Source organism: Suillus plorans (assembly GCF_016647745.1).
Source record: "Suillus plorans strain S12 chromosome Unknown HD556scaffold_5, whole genome shotgun sequence".
Lineage (NCBI taxonomy): Eukaryota > Fungi > Basidiomycota > Agaricomycetes > Boletales > Suillaceae > Suillus > Suillus plorans.
In genome coordinates, this window is record NW_024537389.1 from 342,767 (window position 1) to 370,299 (window position 27,533).

General features: G+C 48.5%; 12 protein-coding genes across 12 annotated transcripts; 6 read left to right on the forward strand and 6 right to left on the reverse strand.

Moving 5' to 3' along the window:
* Positions 1–765: 765 nt before the first annotated feature.
* On the forward strand, positions 766–6,470 carry HD556DRAFT_1284518 (uncharacterized protein). The gene is made up of 4 exons (XM_041299317.1): positions 766–840; positions 893–968; positions 1,025–2,593; positions 2,648–6,470. The coding sequence occupies exons 3-4, from the start codon at positions 1,039–1,041 to the stop codon at positions 6,142–6,144; spliced, it is 5,052 nt and encodes a 1,683-aa protein (XP_041165633.1). The 5' UTR covers positions 766–840; positions 893–968; positions 1,025–1,038; the 3' UTR covers positions 6,145–6,470.
* A 66-nt stretch (positions 6,471–6,536) lies between these two features.
* HD556DRAFT_1517284 (kinase-like protein) lies at positions 6,537–8,234 on the forward strand. Its single transcript, XM_041309092.1, has 8 exons — positions 6,537–6,744; positions 6,793–6,869; positions 6,921–7,190; positions 7,249–7,332; positions 7,387–7,551; positions 7,604–7,752; positions 7,802–7,950; positions 7,999–8,234. The coding sequence occupies exons 1-8, from the start codon at positions 6,687–6,689 to the stop codon at positions 8,076–8,078; spliced, it is 1,032 nt and encodes a 343-aa protein (XP_041165634.1). The 5' UTR covers positions 6,537–6,686; the 3' UTR covers positions 8,079–8,234.
* On the forward strand, positions 8,235–9,706 carry HD556DRAFT_1332044 (uncharacterized protein). The gene is made up of 2 exons (XM_041301787.1): positions 8,235–9,404; positions 9,474–9,706. Exons 1-2 carry the CDS (start codon positions 8,424–8,426, stop codon positions 9,495–9,497), a joined length of 1,005 nt encoding a protein of 334 aa, XP_041165635.1. The 5' UTR covers positions 8,235–8,423; the 3' UTR covers positions 9,498–9,706.
* Positions 9,707–12,478, reverse strand: HD556DRAFT_1332045 (Sodium/hydrogen exchanger). The gene is made up of 13 exons (XM_041301788.1): positions 12,213–12,478; positions 11,964–12,151; positions 11,859–11,909; positions 11,684–11,716; positions 11,382–11,634; positions 11,232–11,333; positions 11,010–11,180; positions 10,915–10,953; positions 10,703–10,855; positions 10,366–10,647; positions 10,302–10,306; positions 10,110–10,254; positions 9,707–10,056 (listed from the first exon to the last, which is right to left on the reverse strand). The coding sequence occupies exons 2-13, from the start codon at positions 11,982–11,984 to the stop codon at positions 9,947–9,949; spliced, it is 1,365 nt and encodes a 454-aa protein (XP_041165636.1). The 5' UTR covers positions 11,985–12,151; positions 12,213–12,478; the 3' UTR covers positions 9,707–9,946.
* Positions 12,022–12,800, reverse strand: HD556DRAFT_709455 (uncharacterized protein). The gene is made up of 3 exons (XM_041311373.1): positions 12,456–12,800; positions 12,210–12,404; positions 12,022–12,151 (listed from the first exon to the last, which is right to left on the reverse strand). The coding sequence occupies exons 1-2, from the start codon at positions 12,680–12,682 to the stop codon at positions 12,215–12,217; spliced, it is 417 nt and encodes a 138-aa protein (XP_041165637.1). The 5' UTR covers positions 12,683–12,800; the 3' UTR covers positions 12,022–12,151; positions 12,210–12,214.
* HD556DRAFT_709363 (uncharacterized protein) lies at positions 12,801–13,822 on the reverse strand. The gene is made up of 2 exons (XM_041311372.1): positions 13,400–13,822; positions 12,801–13,348 (listed from the first exon to the last, which is right to left on the reverse strand). The coding sequence occupies exons 1-2, from the start codon at positions 13,639–13,641 to the stop codon at positions 12,919–12,921; spliced, it is 672 nt and encodes a 223-aa protein (XP_041165638.1). The 5' UTR covers positions 13,642–13,822; the 3' UTR covers positions 12,801–12,918.
* A 13-nt stretch (positions 13,823–13,835) lies between these two features.
* HD556DRAFT_1332061 (uncharacterized protein) lies at positions 13,836–14,673 on the forward strand. The gene is made up of 2 exons (XM_041301789.1): positions 13,836–14,169; positions 14,219–14,673. Exons 1-2 carry the CDS (start codon positions 13,971–13,973, stop codon positions 14,638–14,640), a joined length of 621 nt encoding a protein of 206 aa, XP_041165639.1. The 5' UTR covers positions 13,836–13,970; the 3' UTR covers positions 14,641–14,673.
* A 186-nt stretch (positions 14,674–14,859) lies between these two features.
* Positions 14,860–18,212, reverse strand: HD556DRAFT_709507 (MCM-domain-containing protein). The gene is made up of 10 exons (XM_041311374.1): positions 18,168–18,212; positions 17,873–18,111; positions 17,500–17,815; positions 17,269–17,440; positions 16,789–17,216; positions 16,603–16,737; positions 15,671–16,552; positions 15,311–15,619; positions 15,107–15,262; positions 14,860–15,054 (listed from the first exon to the last, which is right to left on the reverse strand). Exons 1-10 carry the CDS (start codon positions 18,168–18,170, stop codon positions 14,944–14,946), a joined length of 2,751 nt encoding a protein of 916 aa, XP_041165640.1. The 5' UTR covers positions 18,171–18,212; the 3' UTR covers positions 14,860–14,943.
* Positions 18,213–18,324: 112 nt separating this feature from the next.
* HD556DRAFT_1227755 (uncharacterized protein) lies at positions 18,325–18,702 on the forward strand (the record flags this gene model as incomplete). Its single annotated transcript, XM_041297183.1, has 2 exons — positions 18,325–18,448; positions 18,497–18,702. The coding sequence occupies 2 exons, from the start codon at positions 18,325–18,327 to the stop codon at positions 18,700–18,702; spliced, it is 330 nt and encodes a 109-aa protein (XP_041165641.1).
* Positions 18,703–19,186: 484 nt separating this feature from the next.
* HD556DRAFT_1304020 (uncharacterized protein) lies at positions 19,187–21,111 on the forward strand (the record flags this gene model as incomplete). The annotated part of the gene is made up of 8 exons (XM_041299640.1): positions 19,187–19,245; positions 19,331–19,418; positions 19,723–19,811; positions 19,982–20,077; positions 20,277–20,379; positions 20,442–20,716; positions 20,760–20,881; positions 20,981–21,111. 8 exons carry the CDS (start codon positions 19,187–19,189, stop codon positions 21,109–21,111), a joined length of 963 nt encoding a protein of 320 aa, XP_041165642.1.
* A 604-nt stretch (positions 21,112–21,715) lies between these two features.
* HD556DRAFT_1429536 (putative formate/nitrite transporter) lies at positions 21,716–23,178 on the reverse strand (the record flags this gene model as incomplete). The annotated part of the gene is made up of 12 exons (XM_041304820.1): positions 21,716–21,884; positions 21,941–21,966; positions 22,019–22,068; positions 22,119–22,146; positions 22,197–22,256; positions 22,310–22,391; positions 22,444–22,498; positions 22,553–22,606; positions 22,663–22,729; positions 22,779–22,821; positions 22,882–23,018; positions 23,068–23,178. The coding sequence occupies 12 exons, from the start codon at positions 23,176–23,178 to the stop codon at positions 21,716–21,718; spliced, it is 882 nt and encodes a 293-aa protein (XP_041165643.1).
* Positions 23,179–25,319: 2,141 nt separating this feature from the next.
* HD556DRAFT_1284542 (uncharacterized protein) lies at positions 25,320–27,473 on the reverse strand (the record flags this gene model as incomplete). The annotated part of the gene is made up of 3 exons (XM_041299318.1): positions 27,023–27,473; positions 26,424–26,966; positions 25,320–26,388 (listed from the first exon to the last, which is right to left on the reverse strand). Coding segments are annotated over exons 1-3 (1,950 nt in total), but the record flags the coding sequence as incomplete, so codon positions are not given.
* Positions 27,474–27,533: the final 60 nt, after the last annotated feature.

Here is a 27,533-nt window from a genome sequence, read left to right on the forward strand (position 1 = left end):
TGCACTATAGCGGATACGAGCTCGCATTGATAGAAGGGTCCGCATGTTCATATCAGTTTGCATTTGGAAGGTTTCAGGTCGAGGGATGCGAACGTTTCGAAGATGCCGAGACAACGTTCCTTTGCGTAACCATCAACCACTGAGAAGAGTCACGGATATGGAATGCGTGTCAATGGACCTGATCTTTGTAGCGAACTTGGTCCGAATAAACGACAATGTATTTCTCACCGCATGGAACAAGCTGCACTTCCCCATGGTACCAGGTTGAAATGAAGCAAAGCTTACTCCAGGAGGCGCATGCCTTGAAAAAGATTAACCAAAAGTCAGAAACACAAGGCATAAACGTGGAGGAATGCACTGCTACATGCTTTAGAAGATGAAGCCACGATGCAGAGCACGATGCGCGTGCCTTATCGATGATAATTGTTTTGACAAAGAATGATCTTCCGGTGCAGATCAACGCCCCATCAACTGGAAATAGCACACGAATAGCCCACGAGCAGGTGACAATTTTGACAGGGACAACATGTGTTAGCGAAAATTACGAACGATGATGGTCCACCATTCGCCGCGTTAACCTCACTAACTGTTTGAAGAAGCGCAGTCAACAGTCGCCGTGACTCCTCGAGGCAGCTAATGCTCCTTTGTATAGATAGTTGAGACAGATGCACTCCAACACTTATGTGTCCGTATATTATTCCACAGCCTTGTCTCCGGAAGCTTTTATTAGTCACGTGTATACAAGTACTTCCGCCGCATTCGGTCTCTCGCAGTTTAGAGCCTTTCTCTTCGTTTGTTCTTCCTCAACATTCAGCGCTCAGCGCTCAGCTCAAGTATTAGGTGTGTCTTCAGTGCTTTTTTTCGTTAATAATATCCATGATAAGTTTTAAAGACTGTCGTTTGCAACAGATATTCTTGCTACTGAGGCGTACCCTAACCTTCCGGGTCGGATACGGCCAACAAACTACGTGAGTCGCTTCTAAAATCACATAAACATGTGTACCGATGGTTTGTTCTGCTCTAGGGTTCTTCCCGGGCATGGAGAATGATCCAGGGTCGGTTGCTGAACAACGCGCCAATGCGGTTGCAAAGCTCAAACGCGCTGCATCTTTACCACGACTGAAAAATGGAAGGCGGCCCCAGATGCACAATGAAGTTGTTAGCGAAGGCGAGAAAACCCTGCATGATGATGTCCAGGATCCATCGCAGGACACACCCCCCGAGTGCGTCTCCAATAGCGACTACAAGCCGATCGCACAGCCCGAAGAAAACCCAGGCTCGCCTGAGCCGTCAAATGTGAACCGCAAACGCCGCTCACGTTCTCGTTCACGTTCTAGGGGTTCCAAGGATCTCAGAAAATTCAAACCTCCTCAGTCTCCTTTGCCAACGTCTGTTACGCCTAGCAATGATTCTTCTCCTGACGATTCACCACCCTCGCGAGCTGAATACCTTCCACATTCAATTCTCGCACCAATACCCTCCCATCTTAATCCATTACCCAATTCTCCGTTCATTTTACCTGGTTTCTTAACGGCAGAGAGCCCTTTTCTACCTTCTGGTGCTTCTTCTCCTATCCCAAGATTTCCCACATTGGAGGCTCTGGTGTCACGTCAAGGGCTTCAACGATCGAATAGTGCAGGTGCAGCCCGCATGCTAACTTTACAGAGCACATTACAAAAGCTCACGGGTGGCACGGAATTAATGGAGTCAACATTTCCATCTCCAGCAATGTCGCCTCCGCCTTCTGGCACTAAACTCGGTCGGAACAATACTGTATCTGGTGGGGAAAGCAGCGAACGTAGCACTGCTCGAAGGCTTATGATGGCTCAACTGAACAAGAGGATGATAAAGGAGACGGATATAGAAGAGGAAGATCCTCGACCATTCAGCCCTTCAAAGCGACGCCAGAGACGACGTTCAAAACGTCAGTCCGCTAATCGTCCTGTGGTGTCGACCACAGATGAATCCGATCTTGTTTCGACCAACGATGCAACGCCAAACCGTTCCAACACCCCTCAAACTCAACCTGATGAATTAGCCCCCAACGTCCAGCGCACATCTTCCAGCACTCCCATACCCCCGATACCAATATATCCTCTTGCAACCCCAAGCATCAACCTCAACGAAACCATCAACTCCAGCCGTCAATCCACTCCTGTGCGAGCTGTGCCACCCACTCACTTTGATCACGCTGCCAAAAAAAGACGGGAGAGTGTTCTGATAGAGGATCCAGATGACGAAGACCGGATTCCTCCACAGTCGACGTATTATGGATTACCAGGTGCTCCGAGTCGGCCGCATCCTAGCCTTTCTCCTCGCCTTCCCCATTCATCAGACGTCTCTACTGACTCACCACTTCTTGATGTAACGAATGTACCGATATTCCTGGCCCCCCATCTTGAGAGGACTCCGTCTCGGCAAGCCAGATTCCCTTCTAGTCCCTTCGCGAGACCTCATAAGGAGATATCGTTGTCATCTGACCAGGAGGAGGAACGCGATCAGGAGGAGGAGGAATTTTTCCCAACAGAAGCTTTTCGACGGTCTCCATATCATGATGGTCTTAACCGAGAAATCAGTTGGGTGGCAGAGCCAGGTGAGTTCTAGCTGCGTTGGTTGATCAGGATACCTCTCAGTCGTTTTGCGGTAGTGCCGGAAACCCCCATGCCTGTGCACGAGGAGACAGAAGAGGAAGAGGATGACGAACTGCTGCAGGATGAACCGGCCCAGCAAATCACCGAAGATGAAGATGACCATCCGCCTCCGGATTCGCCAAGAGAAGGGTTTAATACTCAGATCGAGGAACCATCATCTCGCGCATCATCGGATTCAAAGGAACTTGTTGTGGAATTGGAGACGTCTCCCTTGCCTACTCCCGCACTCACTTCGCCGACACCCTCCTCATTTGCCAACCTACCTAACACCGCTTCCATGCTCCGTAACAGTGATGAATCGGATTCTCAACAGTACCCTCAGCGGCTTTCGGTGGCTATTCGCATGCACAGCGATAAATCTCCGGTTGTAACTGAGCCTGAGTCGACCGATCCCCAAACAGTCCGGGCAGAGACTCCCTCCAGGCGCGAAGGTAGCACATGGAGCAAGATCGTTCACTCCTTGACGAGGAGTGCTTCAAGTAGTGGGCGCCGGTCTCGGACGAACTCGATTGCGACAAGGGAGAGAAGACAGCACACCGACTCCAGCATTAGCCGGGAGAGTGGAGTGAGTCTTCCAAGTCCAAAAATTGATAAGAACGACAGCATCAGTTCGACCACATACCCACACGGCCAGCCATCCTCGGCGTCGACTTCGGTACATTCATTGGTCCAAACCGCTCCTCCCAGCAGCGGGGTATCTCCTGTTCCCATGACTCCCTCCACTGATCCTCTGGCGAAGTATACACACGAAAAACTCATGCCTTTCCCCGGGATCAAGAAGCTGCAAGAGCAATGGAACCGTCAACCTCACTTTTCGTCTACTCCTGATATCATTCTGTCGCATCATGTTGAGGCTGATATACCGCTGCCATCGAGTTCTTCCAGTAACACCCCTTCTAATTCTCCTGAGATAAATGGGGACAGGAAGTTAACACACCAGGCATCAGATACCCATCTGTTGCATATCTACAAGGCTCAAGCACCACCGCTTTCTGCCTCTGCATCCACATCCTCTCATGACCACTACCAGCATGGCAGTCCCCACTCACCATCCTCCATTATGCTGAAATCCCTTCCAACTAACCGAGATGGGGTCCGGAGATGGCTCAGTGCCAGGAAGTTGTTCCCCCAGCCTTCACAGTCGCCGGTGGGCAATTCGCCTCCGACGCCTAGTCCTGAACCGAAACCCGCAGTAGCGTCGAAGAAGCCATCACTCTCTGACCTATTCCGATTGCGGAAGGAGAATGATTTGTCCGCTGAGCTCCAAGATGAATGGGTAGATGTTGATCGTGACAAATCGCGCAGTTCTGTTGGCAATGGGCAGCTAAAGAAGGCGAATGGTGAATTCTCCCCGACCAGTCCAAACGACAGCTTTATCCGTGATGAGCTTCAGAAGACGCCGCGAGCGAGTAAAATCGCTAGGCCTAACGGCCAGCCATACTCTGCCACAGATATCTCCCTAATACCTCTCACTCCGGCAACCCCTTCTCCCCCTGAATTCCCATCTACCACACCTGAGCCTTGGTCTTCACTATCCGACTACCCCCATCTCACAACATCCGAGTCTTCTTCGTCCAACACTTCCTCGCATTATTCAAATTACCCTGCGAAAGGCGGCATACTGTTAGAGCGCTTGAATGACATGCTGGGCCGAGGTTCAAGAAGCCCGGTATGGCTATCTGCCATTGATGAGCCTCCGCGAAGATTTCTACGATGTTCTCCAGTCTTCCAGGTCGTGAATTCTAATATCTGCAAGGATCGCTTCCTCTTCCTGTTCAACGACATTCTCGTCATTGCCAAACCTCGTGCTGAGGATTCCGATACGTTCCTCGAGGTGACGAAGCCTAATCCTGCTGATCGGAAGTTCACCGTCAAGAATGTGGTATTGCTGCGACAACTCTGCTTCACCAGCGAGCGTGAGGAGCCGTGTTCGAGAGCCATCCCAAGAACTCCTGCAGTACAAGCCTTTGTCGAACAGTTCTCCATAGATCCGGATAATGCAGTCACATTGCTCTTCAGCAGCTTGGATCATCGTGACGACCCTGCTGCACTTGCGCAACTCCTGTTCAGAACACCACATATTGACAGGGTGCAGCTCGGTGATTTTTTGTCGCGGCGTACAAGCCGTGTTGTACTCAAGCATTATCTTGACGCCTTTGGGTTTATGGGAATGAGGGTGGACAAAGCCCTCCGGTTGTTCCTTCAGTCTATTCACATCCCGGAACGGGGCAGCCACGGTATCACTCCTCTAGACGTTCTTCTCGAGCCGTTCGCGAACCGGTGGTATGAGGCAAACGCAATCCACATTTCTTACGACAAAGATTTGGCCTACCGCTTCACGAGAGCCATCGTGCAGCTGAACGACGTCCTGCATGGTGCTATCTCTCATGAGCCGGGTCAGATGGGGCATCCTAAAAGGAATATTACTGCAAGAGACTTCCTTGAGGCTTTCCGACGTCATGACAATCGCTTGTCGGATGAGTTATTGGGAGATGTCTATGATTCCATCCGTCGTGAGCGCCTGTGCCAGGCGCGTAACTCAACGTCTGGCGGCCCACCAGAGATCACTGTCACCTTCAAACGCACACTTCCTCCGCGACTCACCTACCGGGTTCAGTCAGAGCCAGTCGTCATCCGTATCCCACAACCAGATCCGCAGTTCAGTATTGAGTTGTTTGGGCACGATTTGGTGTTTGACCCACCTGTATTGTCATTTGCGAAGTCGGCAGAAGCTTCCTTCCGGGTGACGGGGCGCGCTTTTGGACTGAAAACAATGTCCATGCTGCGGTCAGGTCCGAATGCCCTACTATATGCTGGCCTAGCCCAGAGTTACACTATAGCAGTGGAGCGCGCTTTCATGCGCAACACCTTTCAGGTGGCATTTTTGGATCACAATGGGGCCAAGCGCAAATATATGTTCAGTGTCACCGACCCTGTTGTTCGCCACGAGTGGGCAGTTTCGCTCAAACGGGAAATTGATGCTTCTGTCGTAGCCGCTGATCATCCCTACGGCATAAATTGGCCGTCCCCGCAGACGGCTCGGTTTTATAAAGCATCGTACAACATGTCTTTCAAGGTGTTGCAAGATACCCTACTCAAGCCATCTGCTTCCCTGGGCGACACCAGTCCCTTTCCTTCTAAAGTTGACCATGCACTAGCGCGCCTCACCTCATCCGGCCTTCATGCCCGCGACCAATCCAAAACATCTGTTCGACTCGGTGTGAACTGTACATCGGAGCCAGTGCGCTCAAAGTCTCGGAGCAAGGTGTACCATCGCCATGGACCTGGAAAGATGGAGTCGGAAGGCAACACCCTTGGCTTCCCTCACGAGAGCAGCGACGATTGCGGAGATGATCCTGACACGCAACTCAGGTCGGATGATCAATACTGGTCAGGAAAAGATTTAGCGATGTACTGCCAGCAAAATAGCTCTATCGCCCTTTTGCTGGCATACCTGCAAGTCAGCACGCCAGATGTTAACGGCTCACAATGACAGTCTTGTTTCAGTGAGACTTTTGCTTTGTCGTATATGCCGACCACTAAAACTTTGACCCAGTGTCTCGTGTTTGTTCCCGATCTCCCTTCTGAAATCTGTTCCTCATCTGTTCTCTCTATATCTCACGCATCCCGTTCATGTACATTCAATCGTTCCGCTTTTTTTCCATTCTACACATCACTATTGCTATATCGTCCACTATCATTACCGCATCTTCTCGTCTTTAAGTCACATTTGAATTCATGATACATTCTGGAAGGAAAGCACCACACTAAGCTCGAGTATTACATGCAAAAAATCAATTTGTTGATGTGTCACAGCCACGCTCGAGTCCATCTTCGTAAAGGAACAGCCAAAACAGCCTTTTCCGGCTTCAAAAGCTTCCGAGTCCGTGACCAGGGCTGTCCAGTGTCCAGTAACAGTTGTTCACCACTTTGAATCTTTTAAGTAGTTACTTGACTAGATGCCCCAGTAGGGCACGACGTATCCACTGCCTCGTGTCAAGTCCCAGTTCTTGTCTTTCCCTTGAGAGACAGGTCATGGCTCGTATCTATGCCGGTGCGAATGCACAACTGGGACGCTCGTGGTATGACTATGGTGAGTAAACTCTGTTTTCCCAGTTCTGCCACCGCATGAATTGGACAGACAATTTCCGAATCGAGTGGAGTTCTCCCGACCGCTATGAGATCGTCGATCGTGTAGGAGGCGGGAAGTATAGCGAGGTGAGAATTTTGTGGACATAATCCACGAATTTTCAGCTAACCAGTTCACAGGTGTTCGGAGGGTTGGATACCGCTAACTCCGAGACATGTATCATCAAAGTACTCAAGCCTGTAGCAGCAAAGAAGATCAACCGTGAAATTAAGATTTTACGCAACCTCACTGGAGGTCCAAATGTTGTTGCCCTTCTTGACGTCGTTCAAGATCCTTCATCAAGATACCACAGCTTAATCATGGAATATGTGGATAATGTAGAGTGGAAATCGCTATATCCAATCCTTGGCGAGGTAGATATCAAGTTCTATACTTTCCAGCTCCTTAAGGTATGTTCCATGACTTCATAAATCACCCCAGGAGCTTCTTTTAAGGCTAATCCACGAGGCCTTGGATTTTGTGCATTCGCGAGGAATCATGCATCGTGATGTGAAACCGGGAAATGTCATGATTGATCACCGACACCGGAAAGTACGTTCCACGTTTGCTCCGTCACGATGAGATCGCTGATTAGTTGAAATACAGCTACGCGTCATTGACTGGGGACTTGCTGAATTCTATCATCCTGGGACAGCATATCATATTCGGGTGGGTTCACGGTACTACAAAGCGCCCGAGCTGCTCGTGGGGTATAAGCTGTACGATTACAGCCTTGATCTGTGGAGCATAGGATGCATGCTTGCTTCGATGGTGCGTGACATTTTTGCGTTTCGCTCATATCCTTCTTCTAATTATTCGGTAGCTGTTTCGCAAAGAACATTTCTTCCGTGGTTCGGATAATAATGACCAACTCTTGAAAATCATGAGAGTTCTAGGATCTGACAGTTTCGATGCCTACTTGAAGACATATGATATACCATTTGAAACAGACATGGAAGCCCTTCTGCACTCGTCAGTGGCATGTGCTGGCACGCATTTCAATGCTGATATCTCGTTCCAGTTATCCAAGACAGCCTTGGGCACGTTTTGTTAATGCTGAAAACCAGCAGTTTGTGACGTCAGAGGCACTGGACCTTCTTGACAAATTACTTCGTTATGATCATCAGAAACGGCTAACAGCACGGGAGGCTCAAGCCCATCCATATTTCAGTAAGCACATTTATTTCCGCTATGCTTCTCTTCTCAAGCTATATACAGATCTGGTCAGACTCGAGGCAGCATCAATTAAAGGAGACTCAGCAGAGTACGTTAACGACTCTGGATTCTGCTCTATGTAAAGGAACTAGGGGGGTTATTTATGTAGGTGTACTCCTGGATCTCACGCTTGTAGAGAAGTTGTGTATCGGACGATGTTGTCACTATTAGGGTCAAGACACTTATGCTGGAGAATGTGATCAGAATTCAAGCACGCGGTGACTGCATCAAAACAGGAAAGTCCAATGAAGTGGCAACGTGTTCAGCCCAAACGAAAACGAGGTAAACACACGCTCTCGGATATGTTCAATTACTCCAGGCTTTCTACACGCCCTCACTCGCGTCTATCGTCAGGTCAAGGTGGTAAACTGATATAACGCACCACATTCATCATCTTTACGTCCTTCCAATCTAACCTGCGTCAGATAATGGACTCAGACTACATACATCACATCCGCCCCAGGGCAATTAGCAGTCCTCACCATCCTAATTCGCTTCCCCAACACAGGTGTGCCAAAATAGCTGAGCTACCGGTCTCTCCATCACCAGCAACCCGAGTACGCTTTCCGCCGCATGAAGATCGGAGTTGTCCACATGATTATACCAGCGCTCGTCCTGTCCAATGGAGACGCATAAATCCTCACGCACTGGCATGCGTCAAGGAGCAGGAGCACTACGTGCATGGCAGACATGAAAACCCAACAGAGCAATGGGTGAACGATCAGATCCACTTGGCAAGCCGGCCAATCCATGAGCGCCGCTGGATGAAGCCCACGGAGACAGAGGAATTTCGACATAGAATGCGAGATGAATTCCTATACGAATATGAGGTGGAAGCGCATGGGTGGATGTCATATGAAGAAGATATGAGACGAAGAATGCGGGAGCGCGAAGAGGAGAAGAACCGCCTGATACAAAACGAAGTTAGACGAATCCAAGCCCGCGTTCGCCAGCGGAGAGACAGCGAAAGACATGTTATTGCTGAAGAGCGAAGACGGGAAGCTGAGAAGGCGAAGGAAAGAGTGATGAGGGAGCAGGCGAGGCTGGAACGAGCAACAATGGACGCTTGGAATGTGTACGAGTTGCGATGGGTAGCGCTATCCGCTGCATATGACGGAATCGTTCTAAAATTCCGTGATATCCCGTGGCCACTACTTATTCCTCCGCTGACTCCAAGTGAAATCACTGCGGAGGGAATCGCGGCATTTATTTTGTCGACGGCCCATTCCCAAGAGCAGTCCCCGAAAGAGAGGATACGCGCTGCTCTCCTCCGCTGGCACCCAGATCGATTCTGTAGAGTGCTGGGGAGAGTGCGAGAATCGGAGAGGAATGCTGTCGAGGAAGGCGTAGGGATTGTGGTTCGATGCCTGAACGATCTTCTAACGAAGGATAACAAGGCCTCCCATATGGTAAGCACCGTTCCTCATCAAAAGTTCAAAACCTAGCACTACCGTCTGCTCACGGCCAGTCCACTGCAGGCTAGACGAGGATCGAGGTTATGAGTGAACCTATTGCACGACGCTGGCCGCGGAGTCGCAACTTGGGGTCAGCTCCCATACCTTGACACATTCCAACTACACTGTGTACAACAGCAAAGGACGTTCAAGTTCCTGTTAATAAAGTGTTTCTTCATAATAGACTCCAACATTAATTTGGATTTTTTTTTCTGAGGCAAGGTCTGAAGCCAGGAGATGGCATTGCATAATCAAGGAAAATTTAGTTACTCCAGTATTGGGAAATTTTATTTTTCCATCCTTGACTCTATGTAGACAGTGCAATATTCTAACACAAGGGCCTTGTGCTCCTGCTGCACTTCAAGGGAGAGCGTTACTGCGGAAGGCGGAGCGATGATACAATAGCTAAATAGCGCGAAGCTGGTTATATATGGTGAAGATACGTTGAGACTCCGAGTCGCTGTATATGTATAGACACAGGGGAGTAGTCTGACCACCTAACATACCGGGTCCACAACATAACTATCGTCGGTCGACGTCTTACTTAACGAAGTCGTGCGAGAGCGCGACACGACCACTCCATTGAAGAACGGAATAGACAAGCCATCTACGTACATTTGAAATCAGCAACAATACATTACTACCTGCCACGATACTTACGAATGATGATAGAACCAAGGACGACAAAGGACACTATAGGCTGGATAGTTGTAGCGAGGTACTGTGCTTGATTTGCAGGCGGGTTCTCTGGGGTGGGCAAACGCGTGAGCGCTAGGGTAGACACGAAGACTGCGCTGACTCCCATCTGCGACGCATTGATAAGTGATAAAAAATGGTATTGAACAGACTTACTGGACCTGTATACAAGATTCAGATACTTGAGGTGAAAGCGATATCATAGATAAGAGCTGCTCACCGAAGTGACCAGAGAATAGAGCTTCCCGCCAGCATGCAATCTCGGGAACAAATTTGTATATCGCCAATAAAGATGGAATTCGCCTGAAGATCATGATGGCGATCACAAGAAGAACAAGCTTCCACAGGCTGATGTCATATTCGGGAGAGTCATAGGCGTTAAAGGGTAGCCAAGCGCCAATGTAAATGAAACAACAACAGTTCAGCACATAATCTATGACAGAAGAGAAATCGTCATGTTCTATCTGTTCATGGAAGTGCCCATCCCAGGATATTGCACAGCCTGATGGGAATGTCAGACCCTACTAATAGGTGAAGCATACAGACTAGATGCAAACCTGCTGCAAATGCTGCAAGAAGATCATCCGCGCCAATGGTGCTCGCAATTCCCATAGTAAAGATGGAGAAAGCCAGGTACTGGGCGATGTACGATTTACGATCTATAAAGTCGTGATCAAGGGATTTCTTCATGAGTTTGGAGAATAAAAATCCTGAATCACAAATGCAATGCAATCAGACCAATGCATTCGGGTGAAGCGACATTCCCGACCTAGAACGGCTCCTAGAACGGTGCCAAGGATGACCTGGTCTGTGGTAAAGAAAGTTGAGAACTTTACGAGACGCCCAACACACAATAGCACAAACATAACCATCCCACCAAAAACCACTTGCCGATAGCAGTTCGAACGGACGTCTCTATGGTGAGGTATATGGATATTGCAAGAAAAGGGTAGGCAAGGCCGTCGTTGGCTGCGGCCTCAGCCAACAAAATGTGGCGAATATCCTCGCGAACATGTTGGTGGGCAAATTTACCGTCTATAGAGTATATGTAAGTATCAGGGGTAGTTCATGATTGGCCGGACTGACGTGTGATGGCAGCACATGTCACCGGGTCCGTAGGGGTCAAACAAGCGGCGATACAAAGGGCTGAGATGTAGTCGAGTTTCGGGAACAACACGTACATCACCGCTGACAACGGTGATCAGTAGGTACACGATTGCATCCGCGATGACTTACCAGCCACTACGACCCAGCCAAACGCCATGGTAGGCACAACCATTACCAACAAGCTCTTGGCATGCCTTTTCATATATGCAGGTGGTAATTCGACTCCAGCTGCAAATAAGCCGATTACAAGGACGATACGCATGACCTCTAGTGTTATGGTATTACTCGAGGGACCCCACGAATGGGGTGCGAAGATGTTGGTACCGAAAGGACCTATGATAATCCCGAAGGCGGTTCCTAAAACGACTTCATTGACATAAAGCTGGTGGAAACATGGGTCAATTGTCAAGGGATTGATAGCAATTACACACCTTCTCTTTGATTAGGAGGGACACTAGTGAGAACTGTGGTCAATAGTCAGCATACTACGGTATATCACAATTCTCATGGAGCCAGGTAGACAGCACCCGAAAACGACCGCTCGTAGTCAGCAAGAGCAACGACGCGCGTACTGCATGCATGCATGCGAAAGGAGCTGGAACGAACCAAGACTGTAAAGCCACCAAGACAAATGTACGAGATCCTCGCCGGCGACACCTGAAAGAAAAATGAGTTGTTGATGACAAAAGAACAGTCGCTGACCGCACGGACCTGGAGTAAATCTAAAGCCATGTTCAAGTGTTGTCGCAAAATCTTTCGCCTGATTCCAGTAGTATTTATCCAAGCAGACACCAGATTGCTGCAGTGCAACGGGGCCGGGAATTAACCATGGAGAGATATGGCAGCTGTTCCACCTTGGCAGACAGCCTGATAAATACAGTGACGGTAATGAATTATCCCTGAAATGCTCATCACGTCAATTACATTTATGTAAAGTTGATGAAAGGATCCACTCACGACCTTTAACTGCATGGCACCTGCCAGCAGCGGTGGGAACTAATGATGTACAGGAGTCCATGTATGGTTTCTCGATCGTGAACCCTTGTGCGAGTGAGCAACTTGAAGGTATTTCTCTTCTCAAAGTAGGTCAAGCTTTCTGTGACGCTGAGCCACCTCTGTGAACCGTAGGGGCCAACGGACGTTGTGATAGGGCTGATACGATGAAGCAGCACGAATAGGGCGCCGCGCGGTGGAGTCACTTACCAGGTTTGTGTGTTGTGCTGATTATAGTTGGAAATTGGAATGTAGGAGTCGCGATTGCGGTAAGTAGTTGATGAATAATCAGGAGTTCCGGATCCGGACCAATCAGCACTAGGGTGGCGCCATGGGCTGGCAGAGGGAGAGTTCGCTACAGCTGCATACATACAACATGTAAGGTGAACTGTGAGTGTGGTGCTACTTCCTCCCTGCCAAGTAAGCTTACATATCATTATCGACAAGGTTGTCGTAATTAATGTGCCAACAAAGTTTCTTGTACAGAAGTGCGCTCGCACCGCAGAAAGGTTTAGATAGAATGTTCGAGGCCAGGCAGGCTGTGTTGTATGCTACGTTCGTGCGCGTTATCGTATACTAGTAGTGGCCCTGGGTAACGTTAAACGACACTCGCGCGCCAAACCCCTGACTCCCATCTTTCCTATGGGGTCCCACATGTATCTCCATTCAGCACTTACAATATATACTTTTCAACGTACACATCGTTCGCATCCCACGAACCAGAAATGGTGGCACAAGAAGAAAGTGTCATTCGGGCATTTGAAGTAAAGGGGGATGCGAGGACTCGGAGAATGTCCACATGTTGGTTTCTCTGCTTAGCGTCGCAACGGAACGCCAAGAACAAGGTGCCCTCATGTTGAGTATGCCACAGTGCTCTGATGCTTCGAACAATCAGAGACAGTATTGAGCTGCAGTAGTGAAAAGACGTTATCACATGGGTGTTCATGCGGTCCGTGTCGAGAGCAAGTCGAGAGAGTGATCGAGCTAGGACAGCTGGCCTGGACAACGAGCATGTGGCGTTCACAAAAGAGAACGAGTGGGGATGGGATTTCAAGAGACATTTTCCGTAGTGGAAACGACCATCTGCAGGCAATAAGTTGGATCTAGATCAATCAGTGTCGAATACAAGAGCATGATGGATAAAAGATATTCACAAAAGCTCACATACATGAGGCCTTGAAGTCTCAATTAGACTATATGAGATATGCGAACGGGTTATACACGGAAGCAAGCACAGCATTAATATTCTTGCGCATCTTGTTAGTGATAAAAGTTCGACAAAGCCCTCCCTACTGATGTCAAGGATATACTCTGATTTGAGATGGATCGAGTACCATCTGTCCACTCTGGAGTCGGAAGAATGCAACTTATCCTCAAAGTGTCGGGCTGTGGACATATATATCGCGCACGCTTCATAATCAAGGGATGCCGCAGCTGGCTCTGTATTCGGGAGCGGACTGCGGATAGTACACAGCGCACGAGTTGGGGCGTTCCAGTTCGCTGCGTTACACCGTGTTCTACGAGGCTGAGCCTTGAGCAAGGGGTCGGGGACTTGACAGTCTGAGTGTAAACAGTTTTGTCCCTTTCACGAAAAATAATTTGTGGTGAATTATATTTGGCTCGGAACTAGTAAACGTAAACAGGTAAAGCGGGCGTCATCATGAGAAGTGACAAATCCAAATTTTTGGACTTTACTCTCGGATTTTGATTTTTGTCTGCCTCACTATGCTCCGGACTATAACACGACTGCCGCTGCGCAGATGCGTTCATACGAATGCCAGATCCTCGAGCACCCGTATATTTAAAAGTTATTCGAGCAGGCCTGGACTCGCACTGGGAGCTACCGTCACGTTTGCTGCATACATGGCTTGGTCGTTGAGCTCGGATAGTCAGCGGATATCACTTGATGCTCAACCTGTGTCCGGTATGCGTTCATTGAGATCAACAGCAGTGCTATTCTAACACATTCACAGCTCCCAAAAAGCTTCCGTCCTCCACAAATCCCTCACTTCCCGCTACAGACTCCCCTCCGCCTCCAATACAGACAGAAGAGACATACTCTGAAACGTCAGTACCAATACTAGAGGAGGACGCGGATAAAACACCACCGGCCGCGCCAGTAGAAGCACAGAGTGAAGAGCAGTCGTCTGGGGGAGCTTATAACCCGGTGACAGGCGAAATCAATTGGGACTGCCCGTGCCTCGGTGGAATGGCCCATGGTCCATGTGGTCCAGAATTCAGAGAGGCCTTTTCATGTTTTGTTTACTCTGAACAGGAACCAAAAGGTATCGATTGTGTGGAAAAATTCAAGGCCATGCAAACCTGTTTCCGGGAACACCCCGACGTATATGGGGAGGGTAAGCTTGTTTTCCGATTAGGAAGTCTGTTGTACTGATTCCGTGGCAGAAATTATGGACGATGATGATGAAGAGGAATCCCAGGGTCAAGCTACGCCCTCGGGTACTAAGCTTACTGAGGCGGAGTACGCAACTCTGGATAACGTAGCTCAGGAACCCGCGCAGCCCCAACATCCCCCGTCACCTGTTTCCACATCATCCGCCTAGAGCATCGTTATCTTAGAGTATCTTGGTTAATTATCCCTCATATATTCACCACTCAATATGGCAGCCTATATGACCATACATAGCGCATGGAATTCAATACAAGAAACTATGCTAAAGGTATATGGAATCTCGTGTCAGTTTGAGAACCGCTTCTCTATGACCTGGTCTTTCAACTTATAGCCGTTGGCAGCGAAAAGCTTTGAGCGCAGGAAGGTCGATGTATCATAGATGTCATGCTCCTTCGCCTAGAGAACCAGTGAGTTCATGGCAGTTCCTACAAAGGTACGAACCACTCACCCGTTCATCAAGCTCAGACATCTTGACCGTGATGAGCTCAGGTTGCTCGTGTTTCTGTAGTTGATGGAAACGGGCCTTTTCCTTCACAATCTGGCCAAGAAGGAAAGCTAAGAGTTCTTCATAGTCACGAGCTTGCGTCAAGTATTTTCGGAAGCCCTGTCCAAACCATCAGTGCCTTTCCTGATAAAGTGATAACGTACTCACCCTTTCAAGGGTCTTTTTGATTGACATCTTTTGAGTGCTGACGAAGCTCCCTACTGCAACGGAGATCGCCATGTCAATGTCATCAGCGCGAACGTATTCCCGTAGGGACATTTTTGCACTGGCTTCAGCCATCCGAATCATGCTCTCCAGGTGTCGGACGGTGATGGGGTATGAACCTGTTGCCAGTGACTCGCGACGAAGATCAGAAAACAAGCGCGCTAATTTATCCTGGTCCATGTCATAGAGCTTCGGGCGTATCTTCTCTCGGGCGTACATGATGTATTTACGGAGGATATCTTGGGGTATAATCTGTCTAGACTGTTAAGGAGGGCCACAGCTTCAGGGACTGAATAGACTTACATCAGCATCAAGGGTGGTGCCAACATCCATCTCATCTCTGTCAGCTTCGAATCTAGGGTGACTGCGGAGGTGACTTCCAACAACGAATCGGGCTAGTAGCTCGTCTTGCACAGGATCCACGTTGTCTTTGACAACACACAGCACGTCAAACCGAGACAGGATGGGTTCTGTCAGCTCGACGTTTTGCTGGAAGGGAATTGTCGGGTTATATCTTCCGCGAATCGGGTTAGCAGCGGCAATTATGGCACATCGAGCTTGCAATGTCGTGACGATCCCAGCTTTCGAGATTGAGATGGTTTGTTGTTCCATTGCTTCATGAATAGACGTCCGATCTGCATCATTCATCTTGTCAAACTCATCAATGAGACACGTTCCTTTGTCGGCAAGGACAAGAGCGCCTCCCTCCAGCGTCCATTCCCGAGTTACGGGATCCTTGCGGACGCTGGCAGTCAGACCAACAGCCGATGCACCCTGACCAGTCGCGAAAACAGACCGGTGAGCTGTCTTCTCTGCGTACTTCAGGAATTGTGACTTCGCCGTTCCAGGGTCGCCCAAGAGCAGTACGTTGATGTCACCGCGAAGGCGGTGTTTACGGTTGATGTCTTTCGTAACACCACCGAACAAGGAGAGGGCGAGGGCCGTTTTGATGTCTTCATGCCCGTAAATCGAAGGTGCAATAGACTTGACGATACGCTTCCGAATACGTTCGTCTCGTGCGAGGGCGCGCATCTCCTTCTCGTCTTCTTCAGTAAGACGGAACGCTGCAAACAGATCTTCCTTTTTGTTGATGTGGTTGGCCTCGATGATTGTGGAGAAGACTGGGAACCCGTTCTTCGAGTTAAGAGAGGCGTCAAAGTTGTTCCTGTATATCCCAGTCACTTCCTACGCTAACGTGCTTAGTGCCGGTTATCGAAAGCGCCCACGTTACTTACAATCTCCTCTCCAGGCTTTGCCAAGTCAATGAGGTCCCATAGGAGGATAACTTCACGATGCCTTGGTAGACGCCCCGGAGGGACTGACCCAGGGGACTCCTGCAGCGTCATCTTCTGGTAATTGCGGTACACCGTCTGTCATGAAGCATTTAGCAGGTATCGTCATAAGTTCGAAATACGACTGACCTGCTCGGAGTTAACAGGAAATGGGCCTTTGCTCTCGCAGTTGGCGCAAAAGCTAACTCTGACCTCCTTTGTTGCATCCTGGTAGAATGGACCGAGAACAGCACCACATTTTCGGCAGTCAAATTTAACGTATTTAAGCTGCGGGAATACACCACTTCGTCGAGTTACAACACCAGTGACTCGGACTAAATTGTTTAGGTTAGAGCGTCGGAGATCACGGAGTGAGGAGCTCAACGGAAGATCTGCGATGCGAACATGAACTTCCGAGTGGATCCGTTCGTACGATGGGTAATACACGAGAATCGCATTCAGCGCGACCTCGTCGAAGATTGTAAGCATGGCGGCCGGGGAGTTTGTCAGAAAGTAAGCCAGGATAGGCTTAGACATTGCTAGATGAAGATAAGATACTTCCAGTGACTCGGCATTTGCTGCAATAGACCATCAGTAACTCTGCAAAAGGTATAGACTAATAATACGGACTTTCTCCAAGATTACGAATGCGTTGACCGTAGACCGATGCGCCGTTTTCGTCGACGTAGGTCATCAAAAACTGCCGGAAATGTTTGACAATTGATCGGCGAACACGGTCATTCGCAATCCATTCGACGATAGATTTAGCCTTGATGTCACTCAGTTGCTCAAGGGGTATTTCCTAAAAAAAAAAAACATGGATGAGTACACGTCCGACTGACCGCCAAGATTTTCACCAACATCGTCTATACCATCCACATCATCTACATCACGACGCTCGTCATATTGTCGCCTTGTGCGACGCTTCATTCTCGCAACGCCGAGATCATCGCCAAGAGCATCTTCATCGTCCATGTCATCATCCTCCAGGAACTGAGGTGCACGGCCTCTATTAGCTGCTCGGGTGCCTTGCTTTCCTGTGCGTTCAAGGCGATCGCGGCGATTCATCTTGGCTTCAGCCGCTCGTCGAGCTGCTGCTGAAATTTCGTCAAAGTTTCCTTCATCATCGATATCTTGGTCGGAGTAGCGATCCAGTAGTTCGTTTGGTGCATAATCTCTATTTTCAGCAGGGTAAAAGTGAGATATCTAGAAAAATATGGACTTTGACACGCACTCTTCGAGGGTGTCCGCAAACAAATCTTCGCCTTCACCGTCGTTTTCATCATCCTCATCTATATCACGTACTCCGTCACGATCATCCAAGCTATCATCTGTATCGGAGAAGGGTGCTGGAGGCGAAGACGGTGGGAGAGACGATTGTGAATCACTCCGTCTTGGAGTAGGACGTGGAGCTGGGGATGAACTGGGAATGGGAGGCGACCTTGGACGCTTCGCACCTCTAGGGGTCTGTGACTATGATGTAGAAATTTAATAAACATCAGTCCGATTTCTGTGTCTTCCGTGCTCACCATGGTGAATAGCGATAATGCGGGGAGATGGCAAGAACAAAAACACGCGTCGCGACGCGTTCAATTGTCGGAATTTTAAATTTAAAGCGTGTTCGGTTCCCACGCAAGGATGTGATCCATCCGTGCCGACCAAATCATTCCTGGAATCCTTTGTGATATGCCTAGCGTCGACCTCGAAACCGCGATCAAGCAAGAGGAAGAGTACCTGCGCAAGGTTCATCCTACCGTGGATGATATTCCAGGGTGCATGACCCTGTTTGATGAATTTTTGCAATGCCATGGTATGCTCTAAAAACGCTTCAGAGTGCTGGTACTCATGAAACTTTCAGTTCTGGGGACTCAAATAAAATCTTTATACAGATACGGTCAAATGTCAGAGTGTGGAGTTAAAAAAGAGGACTTCAAATTTTGTATGAGCTTGAAATTCATGCACCCAGAACAGAAACGGGACGCTTGGATCCGCCGCCGTGCCGAGTGGTGGGCTCACAGACGACTCGGGAAGAGTAGCGAAAATGTGTGGGATATGAGGAAGTAATGTCCACCCTTTGAGGTATTTCTTCGCTTACTGAATTTACTTCAAGGAGTCCTCTACCAGACTGGCCCCCAGCCCTTTCGGACAATGTTCCAGAGAATGTTGAAACTATCTCGTGAATGATCAGAATGACTTACCCTGCAGACTCTTATAGGGGAATTCGATAGCCCTGTTATGTTTCTCATCCACGTGTGCATGGCGGCGCTTGGTCTGTCTCAGGCGGGACGCAACCTTTGGCCTTCAAACACAGTGGCCCTCTTCGCGAGGAAACAAGTTCCACTCTATTGAGCTCACATTACACTTATTTCGTTCTCCCTTCTGATACACTCAACTTATTTGCATAACTGTGTGTTCACAGCTGAAGTTCTCCTGAACACTGAAACCAACTCTCTGGATGTCAGCAAGACTAGAATATCGCACGTTCTTTGAACTATCCCAGATAAAGAGCTGCTACTTTCTGTTCGCTTTGATTTTCAGATACATCAATATGGTTGTGCGCATCTACTTTGGCAGCACAATCATATGCACTTTGTGGGAACGTTCCAGGTAGGATTTGTCGCATTTTTTAAGAAGTCGTGAGGACGGTCGGGAGAACTAAGTTGAAGTGCCTTTGTATGAACCCACCATCCAGCAAGTCCGGCCGGATCCTCTGCAAGCGAATGCAATCGAGCCTACAGAGCTATAATATTCACGTCTCCGCGGCTGCACTACCATTTTTGGTGAGTGTCCCTAACATAATTTACTGTCACATTTTCATCGCACCCGTGTTTCGAATACACGGCGGCCTGTCTCTCGTCATCTCGTATCCGAATCCAAGTCAGTGCAGGAGGACTATTGCTTACTCCAATGTTGTTATTCACTTGCCCCTTTGTCCACTCGGATCTCTCACATGCAATTGATTGTCTTTTGTTGCTCGTACACGATCTATTATAGCTCGCGCGTCCTCCCATCGCTTTCAGTCGGACTTGGCAATGACGATGTTTTCATTTGTATGATTGTACCCTTCCATGTCAGTATATATAGCTCAATTTCACAGCAGGATCGGCCAAGTGTGTCTACATCAACGGATCAAGTTGGGAAACGGGCTTCTTGACCGCCCCACGGGCAACGCTGTGAGATCATTTTTTCCGATACAAATATTCGCTAACATGTTAGTACGGAAGGGACGACCGTCTTCCTTCGTCTATGATCCGCTATGGAAGGCTTGGCCAACATCTACTTGGCCCAATGAAGTCCATTTTTTCAGTAGGTGCCGGTGTGACCCTTGACAAATTGTGTCTAGCCCGTGGATGTCGGATCTAGATGCTGCTCTAATACTGATGAGTCAAAAGTTAGTCATGCATATGGCCATCTTTTTGCTGCCGCCAACATTTACTAAGTATGTATGGATGTACGCAGCAGTCCTTCAAAGGGCTCATTAGCACGATATCATTGATCATCAGGATGCCCATATGGTCGTTGTGGTACTCGCTGCCTTCTAAATGCTAAGATCATCTTCGTCCTTGGCTTGGGACATGCAATGCTGGGGTTAGTACGCCACGTTATTTAGATCTCACCATCGTGAGTTTCTTCTGTAGGCCTTGGCAGATTCAAATGCGATCACGGGTTGATGTGGCAGTACCGGTGCTATTTTTTTGCGGCCAGACCATCGCGCACTTGCGCCGACCAAAGAAGCTGAAGGTGTCTGGGTCGAGGGAGTGCCTTCTAAGATGAGTGAAATATATTGACTTCTATCTCGGAAGCTGCACCAGAACGAATTCCAGGTTGTTGGTATGGTCGGTCAGGGCCTCCTCCAAAGCCGAACCAGTCTCCCCAACCTGGACAAGAGGTATTCGACTTCTTTCATGCGGGAGCTCCACCCACATTTCCGCACACTCGTCAGACTTCTCCGCCAGTATTACGCGCGAAGTCTCGTAGAACTTGAGATTTCAGTTCCACAAGGGTTCTCTCTGGAATACCACCTGTCTTCTGCACATCCTTTCCCCAAACGCTTCCCATTTCCAGATGGACTTTCTGGGTATAATAAGTTGGCGCTGATTCTTTGTCGTTACTTTTTTAAGCACAAAGGCTTGCTCAGAGCGGTGCCTCCAAGCAATTCTTGGATGGGATAACTCGCACGACTGGTCGGGTCCATCCAGTCTTATGTTCAATAAGGACTTTCCCCGCAATCTAAGAACAAGAGGTATGCTCTTGTTCCAAAATCGGCCTTTCTCGGCCCCTATGGGACTGGATTGCGCGATTCTGAGCCACTACATTTTTCCTGCATCTCTGCATCCTTCAGTGCACGCTCATTTCCGGGGTTTTCGCGCGCATTTATCACCGTCGGTATTGCCCATCGGTTCTTTGATCGAATACGAATATAAGGAAGAAGATGTTTTGGAGATGGACAAGGGAGAAGCGACGTTTTTTTGAATCACAGGATATGAGTGATTTCATGATATGAAGCACGCTGTAGATAACGTTGATTTCTATTTATAAAGTCAATTCAGTTGAAGACATCTTCGATGACCGAAGCTAACGTTGATCAACAGAAGGTGACGAATATTCTTGATTAATATTGTTATTACATAGTTACTGGCTGTGACGTTATAAGACTTATGATCTTCGGATCCCTCAGGATTTTGCAAGTCAAGTTGTATTACTGACAACGTTGTCTATCTTCAGTGCTCCGATTGGTACAGTCAGCATGATAATTCCTGTAGAGTACACACAACATAAAAAAAAATAGATGTACCGCAAGCTTAATACTTGCGATACTCGTCCAATACACTATGTTACGATCCCTTCCGTTTTCTCCCCCTACAACTGTATACAATATGATGTCCATGACACGTAAATCTCCTCTCCCATCGTATACCGCTCGTGGAGGATCGCCTGAGAATGAACCGAGCGCGTTTCATTCCAGTAGTGTACATCGTATCTCCAGGATTCTCCGTTGATCATGTTGCCTGACATGTGTGTTCATAGATAGTCGTCCAATGAATAAAATGTGATGAGTGTCCCAGTATTGGGCCGCCTATGCGGACTTTTCTGAGTCACTAGGCCCCGAGTATTTGCGCTCTATCTGGGCCTCCTCTGCATCACGCATGCCACCGGCATGCCAGTCGTCAAGATAGAAATACACAGCTGGTAGGCCCACGAAGAGACCTCCAATAATGTTACCAATCAAAGACGCAATTAGCGACCTGAGAAAGTAATCAGTAAACATTGAGATGCACTGAACAAAAGACTTGGTGCATACTTGCGAATGTACAGGTCGGTCGTAAGCTAGAAAGCAATTAGAAATGTACGAAGTGAGGTTAGCATGTGAAAGACGTACCTCAGAGTGAAGCATAATGCTCAACGGGAGTGAAAACATATTTGCGATAACTGGTAAAAAGTATTGGTGAAAGTTTGAAACCGAATGTTCTGCAACTTACCATGGTCGAAGCCGCAAGACACGAAGACCTAGAGAACATAAATCAGTCAGGATCACCACCTTTGTCGATTTTACGAACCCAGACGGGGAACCAGATAGCTATGATTTTCGACAAAGTTTCTTTGGCCCCCATTCCTTGCTAAACACCGCCCGTGTGAGTAATGAGTCGGAGCAACACGACAAAATACGTACCCAAACGGCTATGCAAACAAGCCAGTTACAACCAATGCCGCGAAGGAGAATCTGATACCAGGCAGGTGTGATGGCTTTCGTACTAGCACAGGGTTGAGACAGTGGGATTTCCAGATTAGGATGAGGTGACTCACATAGCGAATGACTTTACGTATGAGGCATAGGGATCATTCACCATTAGCCCATCGTCTGTATGAACATGTTAAGCTATACGATAATCCAAGCCAATGAACGCGAACTGACATTTCGAAAGGATTGCTGCAAAGAACAGACTGCCAACGAGATTTCCGAAAAAGACTGACACAATAGTATACTTAGTATCTGAATAAGATCCGGCTTCGGCCGGTACTTACCAACAATCCAGTTGAGGGGAACGCCCCACCAGGGAATCGCTCTCTTCAATGCAGCCATGGGGAAGATCTATAAGTTGCGTGTCAATGTGGTTCTACACCAGCGCTAAACTGCCTACCATAAGATTACTGGTGAGTAGGTCAAAACCCTGGAGCACAATCCTGCGGAGGGTTATAACAATTAAGCCATGATACGATGGTACCGAAGCCGTCGGTACCTACATAACGAGTCCGACAGGGAATACGAGACCGCCAAGGACCTTGACAATTCCTGGATTCGAAGCTGTCAGACCTGGAGAGCCACCACTAATAATAAGATCAAGGAGGCCGCCGAAGGACAACATAACACCCGCAAGGACCTAATAGCAAAATTAAGATTTAGAACACATGCATGCACTTGTTACTTACCGCCTTGAAGAAGGTCTTGTCCAACCGGGTGTTGTGCTTGGCTACAGCTTGCTCGACCAGAGCAACAGCCACTTCGGCTGGGGTGAGAGTGAGAGCGCTTGAAATGGACATTGGAGCAGTGGTAGTGTGCGATCCGCTGAGGTCCAAGGGGGATGCAAGATTCGAAATGGTGGCATAGCCTAGCATTTATATGTTTACAAGGTCCTACACCGGTTCACGGTTCCTGACAAGCGAGATACCAAAATAACTGGATTTCTCGTGTGCAGTTACTACTAGTGGGCCCTGGGATCCCGATCCCTGCCAAATGGATCTGCACATTTGGATTAAGGGCCGAAATTCAAAGTTGGGCACACACGGATATCCCTTGGCCCAACCCCATCTTCCCGCCGCCATGACAGCCCCCGACTACTATAAACGGTGACAAACTATTACCTAAACATCAACTCCTTTTAAGCTTTCAGTCCCCAGGATATTTATGTCATGTGATCATTCAAATATGATTAAATAAAATAACGACATGTAGATTAATACTCTATGCTGGCTGGTGTTAGTCTAAAGTCCGATGAATGTCTAGGGTTACTATGTTTAGCATATGCCCTGTGTCGTTTAGCATTTGAAATTTAAAATGTACGCGGGAAGATGGTATTTTAGCGAAGGGTCATGGGTGTGAGCGGTGCCGGTGAGGGGCGGTTGGTGTGTGCGCCCAACGTCCTTATTGAGTGATCAAGGGCTTACCAGGGCAGCAGCACGGCATCACGGCAGAAATGGCAGCAGAGACTTGTTCGCCGTGATAGCTAGCCTTATTAGCCCTACCGCATTGCATTACTGACAGCGCGACTTTTCCCTGGACGGGCCCAAATAGGCCTGTCTGTCAACCGTCGTTAATGACTAAGCCTTCTTTCCGACCTATTTCGGTTTCTCGTAGCATCACAATCAACGTTCCACCATTCAATAATAATTCAATTGCACCACTATGCAAAATGTAATGGACTGATGACGGACTAATAGAGCCTAGTGGAACTTGAGTGGTGCTATCATTAACTGGCATTGTACTTATATTGAATCATACAGCCCAAAGTTCAAATCACACGACCAGTGATATCTATACTGCAGAAAGGCCCATCAGAAGAAGTAACTTCAGGTCGGCTCTGTGATTACCGACGAATTGGCGACGCATTCTAATCGGATGTGGTAGGCTAGGGCAGGCTGTACGAGAACGTGAAGAATTTTGTTTATAGCAACAAACCGATTCTCTGCCTTGGAGATATATATTGTGGGCCTCAGGGTCTGGTTATCTTCATGGCATATTCTGTTCGGCGGACAATCAATCACTAGTCAACTTGGCAATGCACACTAGTACTGGGCCGAGCCAGGCCGCCTCCGTGCCCGATTCCGAAGAGGCTCATTCAATAATGTTGATAATGTTGATCTGTCTAACGGAGTCGTCTATTATGCTCAGGCAGTGCATGTTTCTCCACTTGCTGACCGTCATCAGGGAAACGTAATTCATTACACATGATTACAGAGTGCTACAGTAATGTTGATCTGTCTAACCCGGGAGTCGTCAATTATGTTCAGGCAGTGCATCTTTCTCCACTTGCTGCAATGCAATGCATAAGCTCCGTTATGTTCTTGCAGTTGATTGGCAGATCAGTTGTCTGCGCAATCTGCCTTGATCACGATATCGATAACTGTGTGGTTACGAGCGGTTACAATTCATTTACAAATCCCAAATCGGTACCCGGGCTCTCACATGACGATGGGAGACTTGGCATTGATGGGACCAAGTTTGTCCGCGTGTGTGTGTAAATACCAATAATTTTAGAGGCTGTCTATACCTTGGTCCGGCGCAATCAGTTTCAGAATCACTTTCTGGGAAAGAAATCCGACGTTTCGTTGCTACATTTCTGACGACGCTAACCGAGTCAAACAAGTCCACGTCCCACAATCGAAGACGCCCATCGGAGCCCGCCTGGACACCGGCTCATGTGATGACGAGTGGCCGAACCAAATATCCCATTGCATCTAGAAAAACCTTGCACACGGGTCGCAGTTGTCATTCTTGTCCAGAATGTTTGGCAAGATTTCGTCCACTGATGAAATTCTAGCTGTGTGTGTGTGATGGTCGCCCATGGACACAAACCAATACAATCAAGGTGATCAATTCAAAAGTTCATATGAGGGTATCTATTAAATGCGCACGATGCACGCTTCCATGCATCCATACTTTGACGTACTAGCCATCAGTGTGGTCTCACTTCTCTCCAGATCGGTGTGATAGCTTGGGCGACTGTATTAGCGGCAACCTCGAGGCAGCTGCGTTCTACATCATCCCGAATAGCTGACCACAGCTTACGGGCACGCCATCTATCCGGGTGGAAACGCCGATGGCTTCTTTCTACGAAATCTTTGTAATCTTGAGGTCGCATGGAGGTCTTGACAGTTGCAAAAAATCTCTCCACTGCAGACCAGTCGACATCCTCGACTGTTAGACGGGAAGGATGATGGAGCACAGGCCACGGGATGTCAAGAAAAGTGATCGGCTGATCAGGCGTGAACTTCGCAGCGTCAAATTCTTCACTGAGAACCCTGTATCGTTCCAGGGCTCGATGACTCGTCCACGTACCAGACTCCCAGCGTTGACGCTGTTTAAACCGGCGCTGTTCTTGCCGTCGCCTTTCTTCTTCTGCATCACGTCGTTCAGCTTCCGCTCGGAGCTGGCGTGCCTGACGTTCGGCCTCCTCACGTTGCTGCCATTGTCTTTCTGCCTCAGCTCTTCTCCGCTGTTCGGCTTTGGCCTGGCGCTCCTGTTCTTCAGCACGCTCAAGCGCCTCACGCTTCCTTCGCTGTTCTTCCCAAAGAGGTCTATCCCGGTCAAGTTCTCGCATTTTGCGAATGGACTCTGCAAGCTCGGCTTGGCGCATTGCCTCTTCGTCCGACTCTTCACTCTTACGAGACTCGGACTGCTCTTGCGAAGCAGCGGGCTGAGGATATGTCGATTGCGCATTATGATCACTCACTGAAGAAGAAAAATATGAACCGTTGAAAGAGCAGAGTGGGACCAGTAACATACGCAGTTCGTCGATATCGATCGGGTAATAATCAGCAAACACTTGTTTGAATCCCTTTTGATGGCGTTCGTCCATTGCCCTAACTTTTGCTTGTTTTCGTGTTTCCCGTTTCACCTTCGACTGATTGAAAGCCTGCTTGGCCTTACTTGGTGATATGGTCCGCTGACGCTTTCGCGCATGGCCATTGGTAGGGGTATGTTTTTGTGGCAGTTCGTCGTCCGTGTCAGCGGTAAATCCGTTTTCTATCGCCCTCGTCAGACCGCTATAAAGAGTAGAGATTGCAACAAACTTTTTCGCTTGGCATTCTCTTCAGCTTGCGGCACAGCAGGCCCAGTATTGCTCTGAGATGCAAATTGTTCCGCGTCCATGGACATCGGTTGTCCGTCAGCCTGAGACTCTTGGCTATATTTTGCTTGTGCTCCCTTAATCTTCTGCCATCGATTGTCTCGCTCCTTTTTTAATTCTTCTCTTCCAGATCGTACGGCATTCGACAGGGGCTTAGTTCTTGGACGAAGAATGCCATCAACAATCATTTGTTCCACTTCTTCTTCGTCCCCGTCAGATTCGCTGTCGTTGCTGTGATCATCACTGTCTACACGAGCGCGCCGCGAACGCGCTCTTTTTCTCGGAAGCAGGTTATCCGCTTCAGGGGTAGGCGTGCGTGCGCGTGCGCGTTTTGGGCCTGGCAGTGAAGGAGCTCTAGAGCGCTGAGCCTTAGGGTCAACCCTCACAACAGACGTAAATTTAAAGCCAAAGTGAACAGTGCACCGATATTCCGGGTCCAGCTTGTAAATCTCCCATTGCTCTTGGTAGCAAAACACGTGTTCTCTGAAAGTACAGCATTCCAAACAACTGCAAGGACATATATCGACGATATCGCTCACCCGCATATTTCGATTACTCGTGGCCAAAAGCCCTCATCGCGCACATCTGCATCCAAGCGTGCTTTTGGCACAAACCTCCAAAAGCTCGTACCTTTGGGTGTTGTTTCGATGACAATACGTTTGGGAGGGGGAAGATCCTCGCCGATAGATAGTTTATGCAGGTCTGGGATATCTTCGCCAGCAAGAGCGGTACGTGGATCGAAGGACGCGAAGGAGAGCGTGGAATCTGGAGCACGCAATAGACGGGAGGGTTGGGTCGGGTCAAGAAGACCAGGTTCAGTGCCACGAATGGTCCGTGGCGCATATAACGGTCCCGTAGTAGCCGGCTGGGAGCCCATTAGACGAAGCTAGACTGCTTGAAAAAGGCTACAGAAAGAGGTTGGAATGATGAAAGAAAACTATGTACCTTGCTAGTACCATTCGATAAATTTAAGGGTAGGTTAAGTCATAGCGTTCAGCGTCACGTGAGAGTACAATAGTTTATAGGTGGCCAGATATAGTATTCATTCAT

Coding starts and splice junctions, on each gene's coding strand:
- HD556DRAFT_709507 (XM_041311374.1), bottom strand. Junction 17,816..17,872: donor TTTGCGGACACCCTCGAAGA/GTGCGTGTCAAA, acceptor TGCTGAAAATAG/AGATTATGCACCAAACGAAC. Junction 17,441..17,499: donor ATGTGGATGGTATAGACGAT/GTTGGTGAAAAT, acceptor TTTTTTTTTTAG/GAAATACCCCTTGAGCAACT.
- HD556DRAFT_1284518 (XM_041299317.1), top strand. CDS start 1,039: ATGGAGAATGATCCAGGGTCGGTTGCTGAACAACGCGCCAATGCGGTT. Junction 2,594..2,647: donor CAGTTGGGTGGCAGAGCCAG/GTGAGTTCTAGC, acceptor GTTTTGCGGTAG/TGCCGGAAACCCCCATGCCT.
- HD556DRAFT_709455 (XM_041311373.1), bottom strand. CDS start 12,682: ATGATATGTAAGCTTACTTGGCAGGGAGGAAGTAGCACCACACTCACA. Junction 12,405..12,455: donor CAGCACAACACACAAACCTG/GTAAGTGACTCC, acceptor TCATCGTATCAG/CCCTATCACAACGTCCGTTG.
- HD556DRAFT_1517284 (XM_041309092.1), top strand. CDS start 6,687: ATGGCTCGTATCTATGCCGGTGCGAATGCACAACTGGGACGCTCGTGG. Junction 6,745..6,792: donor ACGCTCGTGGTATGACTATG/GTGAGTAAACTC, acceptor TGAATTGGACAG/ACAATTTCCGAATCGAGTGG. Junction 7,753..7,801: donor ATGGAAGCCCTTCTGCACTC/GTCAGTGGCATG, acceptor ATCTCGTTCCAG/TTATCCAAGACAGCCTTGGG.
- HD556DRAFT_1332044 (XM_041301787.1), top strand. CDS start 8,424: ATGGACTCAGACTACATACATCACATCCGCCCCAGGGCAATTAGCAGT. Junction 9,405..9,473: donor ATAACAAGGCCTCCCATATG/GTAAGCACCGTT, acceptor AGTCCACTGCAG/GCTAGACGAGGATCGAGGTT.
- HD556DRAFT_1332061 (XM_041301789.1), top strand. CDS start 13,971: ATGCTCCGGACTATAACACGACTGCCGCTGCGCAGATGCGTTCATACG. Junction 14,170..14,218: donor TGATGCTCAACCTGTGTCCG/GTATGCGTTCAT, acceptor ACACATTCACAG/CTCCCAAAAAGCTTCCGTCC.
- HD556DRAFT_709363 (XM_041311372.1), bottom strand. CDS start 13,641: ATGTCCACAGCCCGACACTTTGAGGATAAGTTGCATTCTTCCGACTCC. Junction 13,349..13,399: donor CCTCATGTATGTGAGCTTTT/GTGAATATCTTT, acceptor TGATTGATCTAG/ATCCAACTTATTGCCTGCAG.
- HD556DRAFT_1332045 (XM_041301788.1), bottom strand. CDS start 11,984: ATGGCTTTAGATTTACTCCAG. Junction 11,910..11,963: donor TGGCTTTAGATTTACTCCAG/GTCCGTGCGGTC, acceptor TTTTTCTTTCAG/GTGTCGCCGGCGAGGATCTC. Junction 10,954..11,009: donor GTTTTTGGTGGGATGGTTAT/GTTTGTGCTATT, acceptor TCTTTACCACAG/ACCAGGTCATCCTTGGCACC.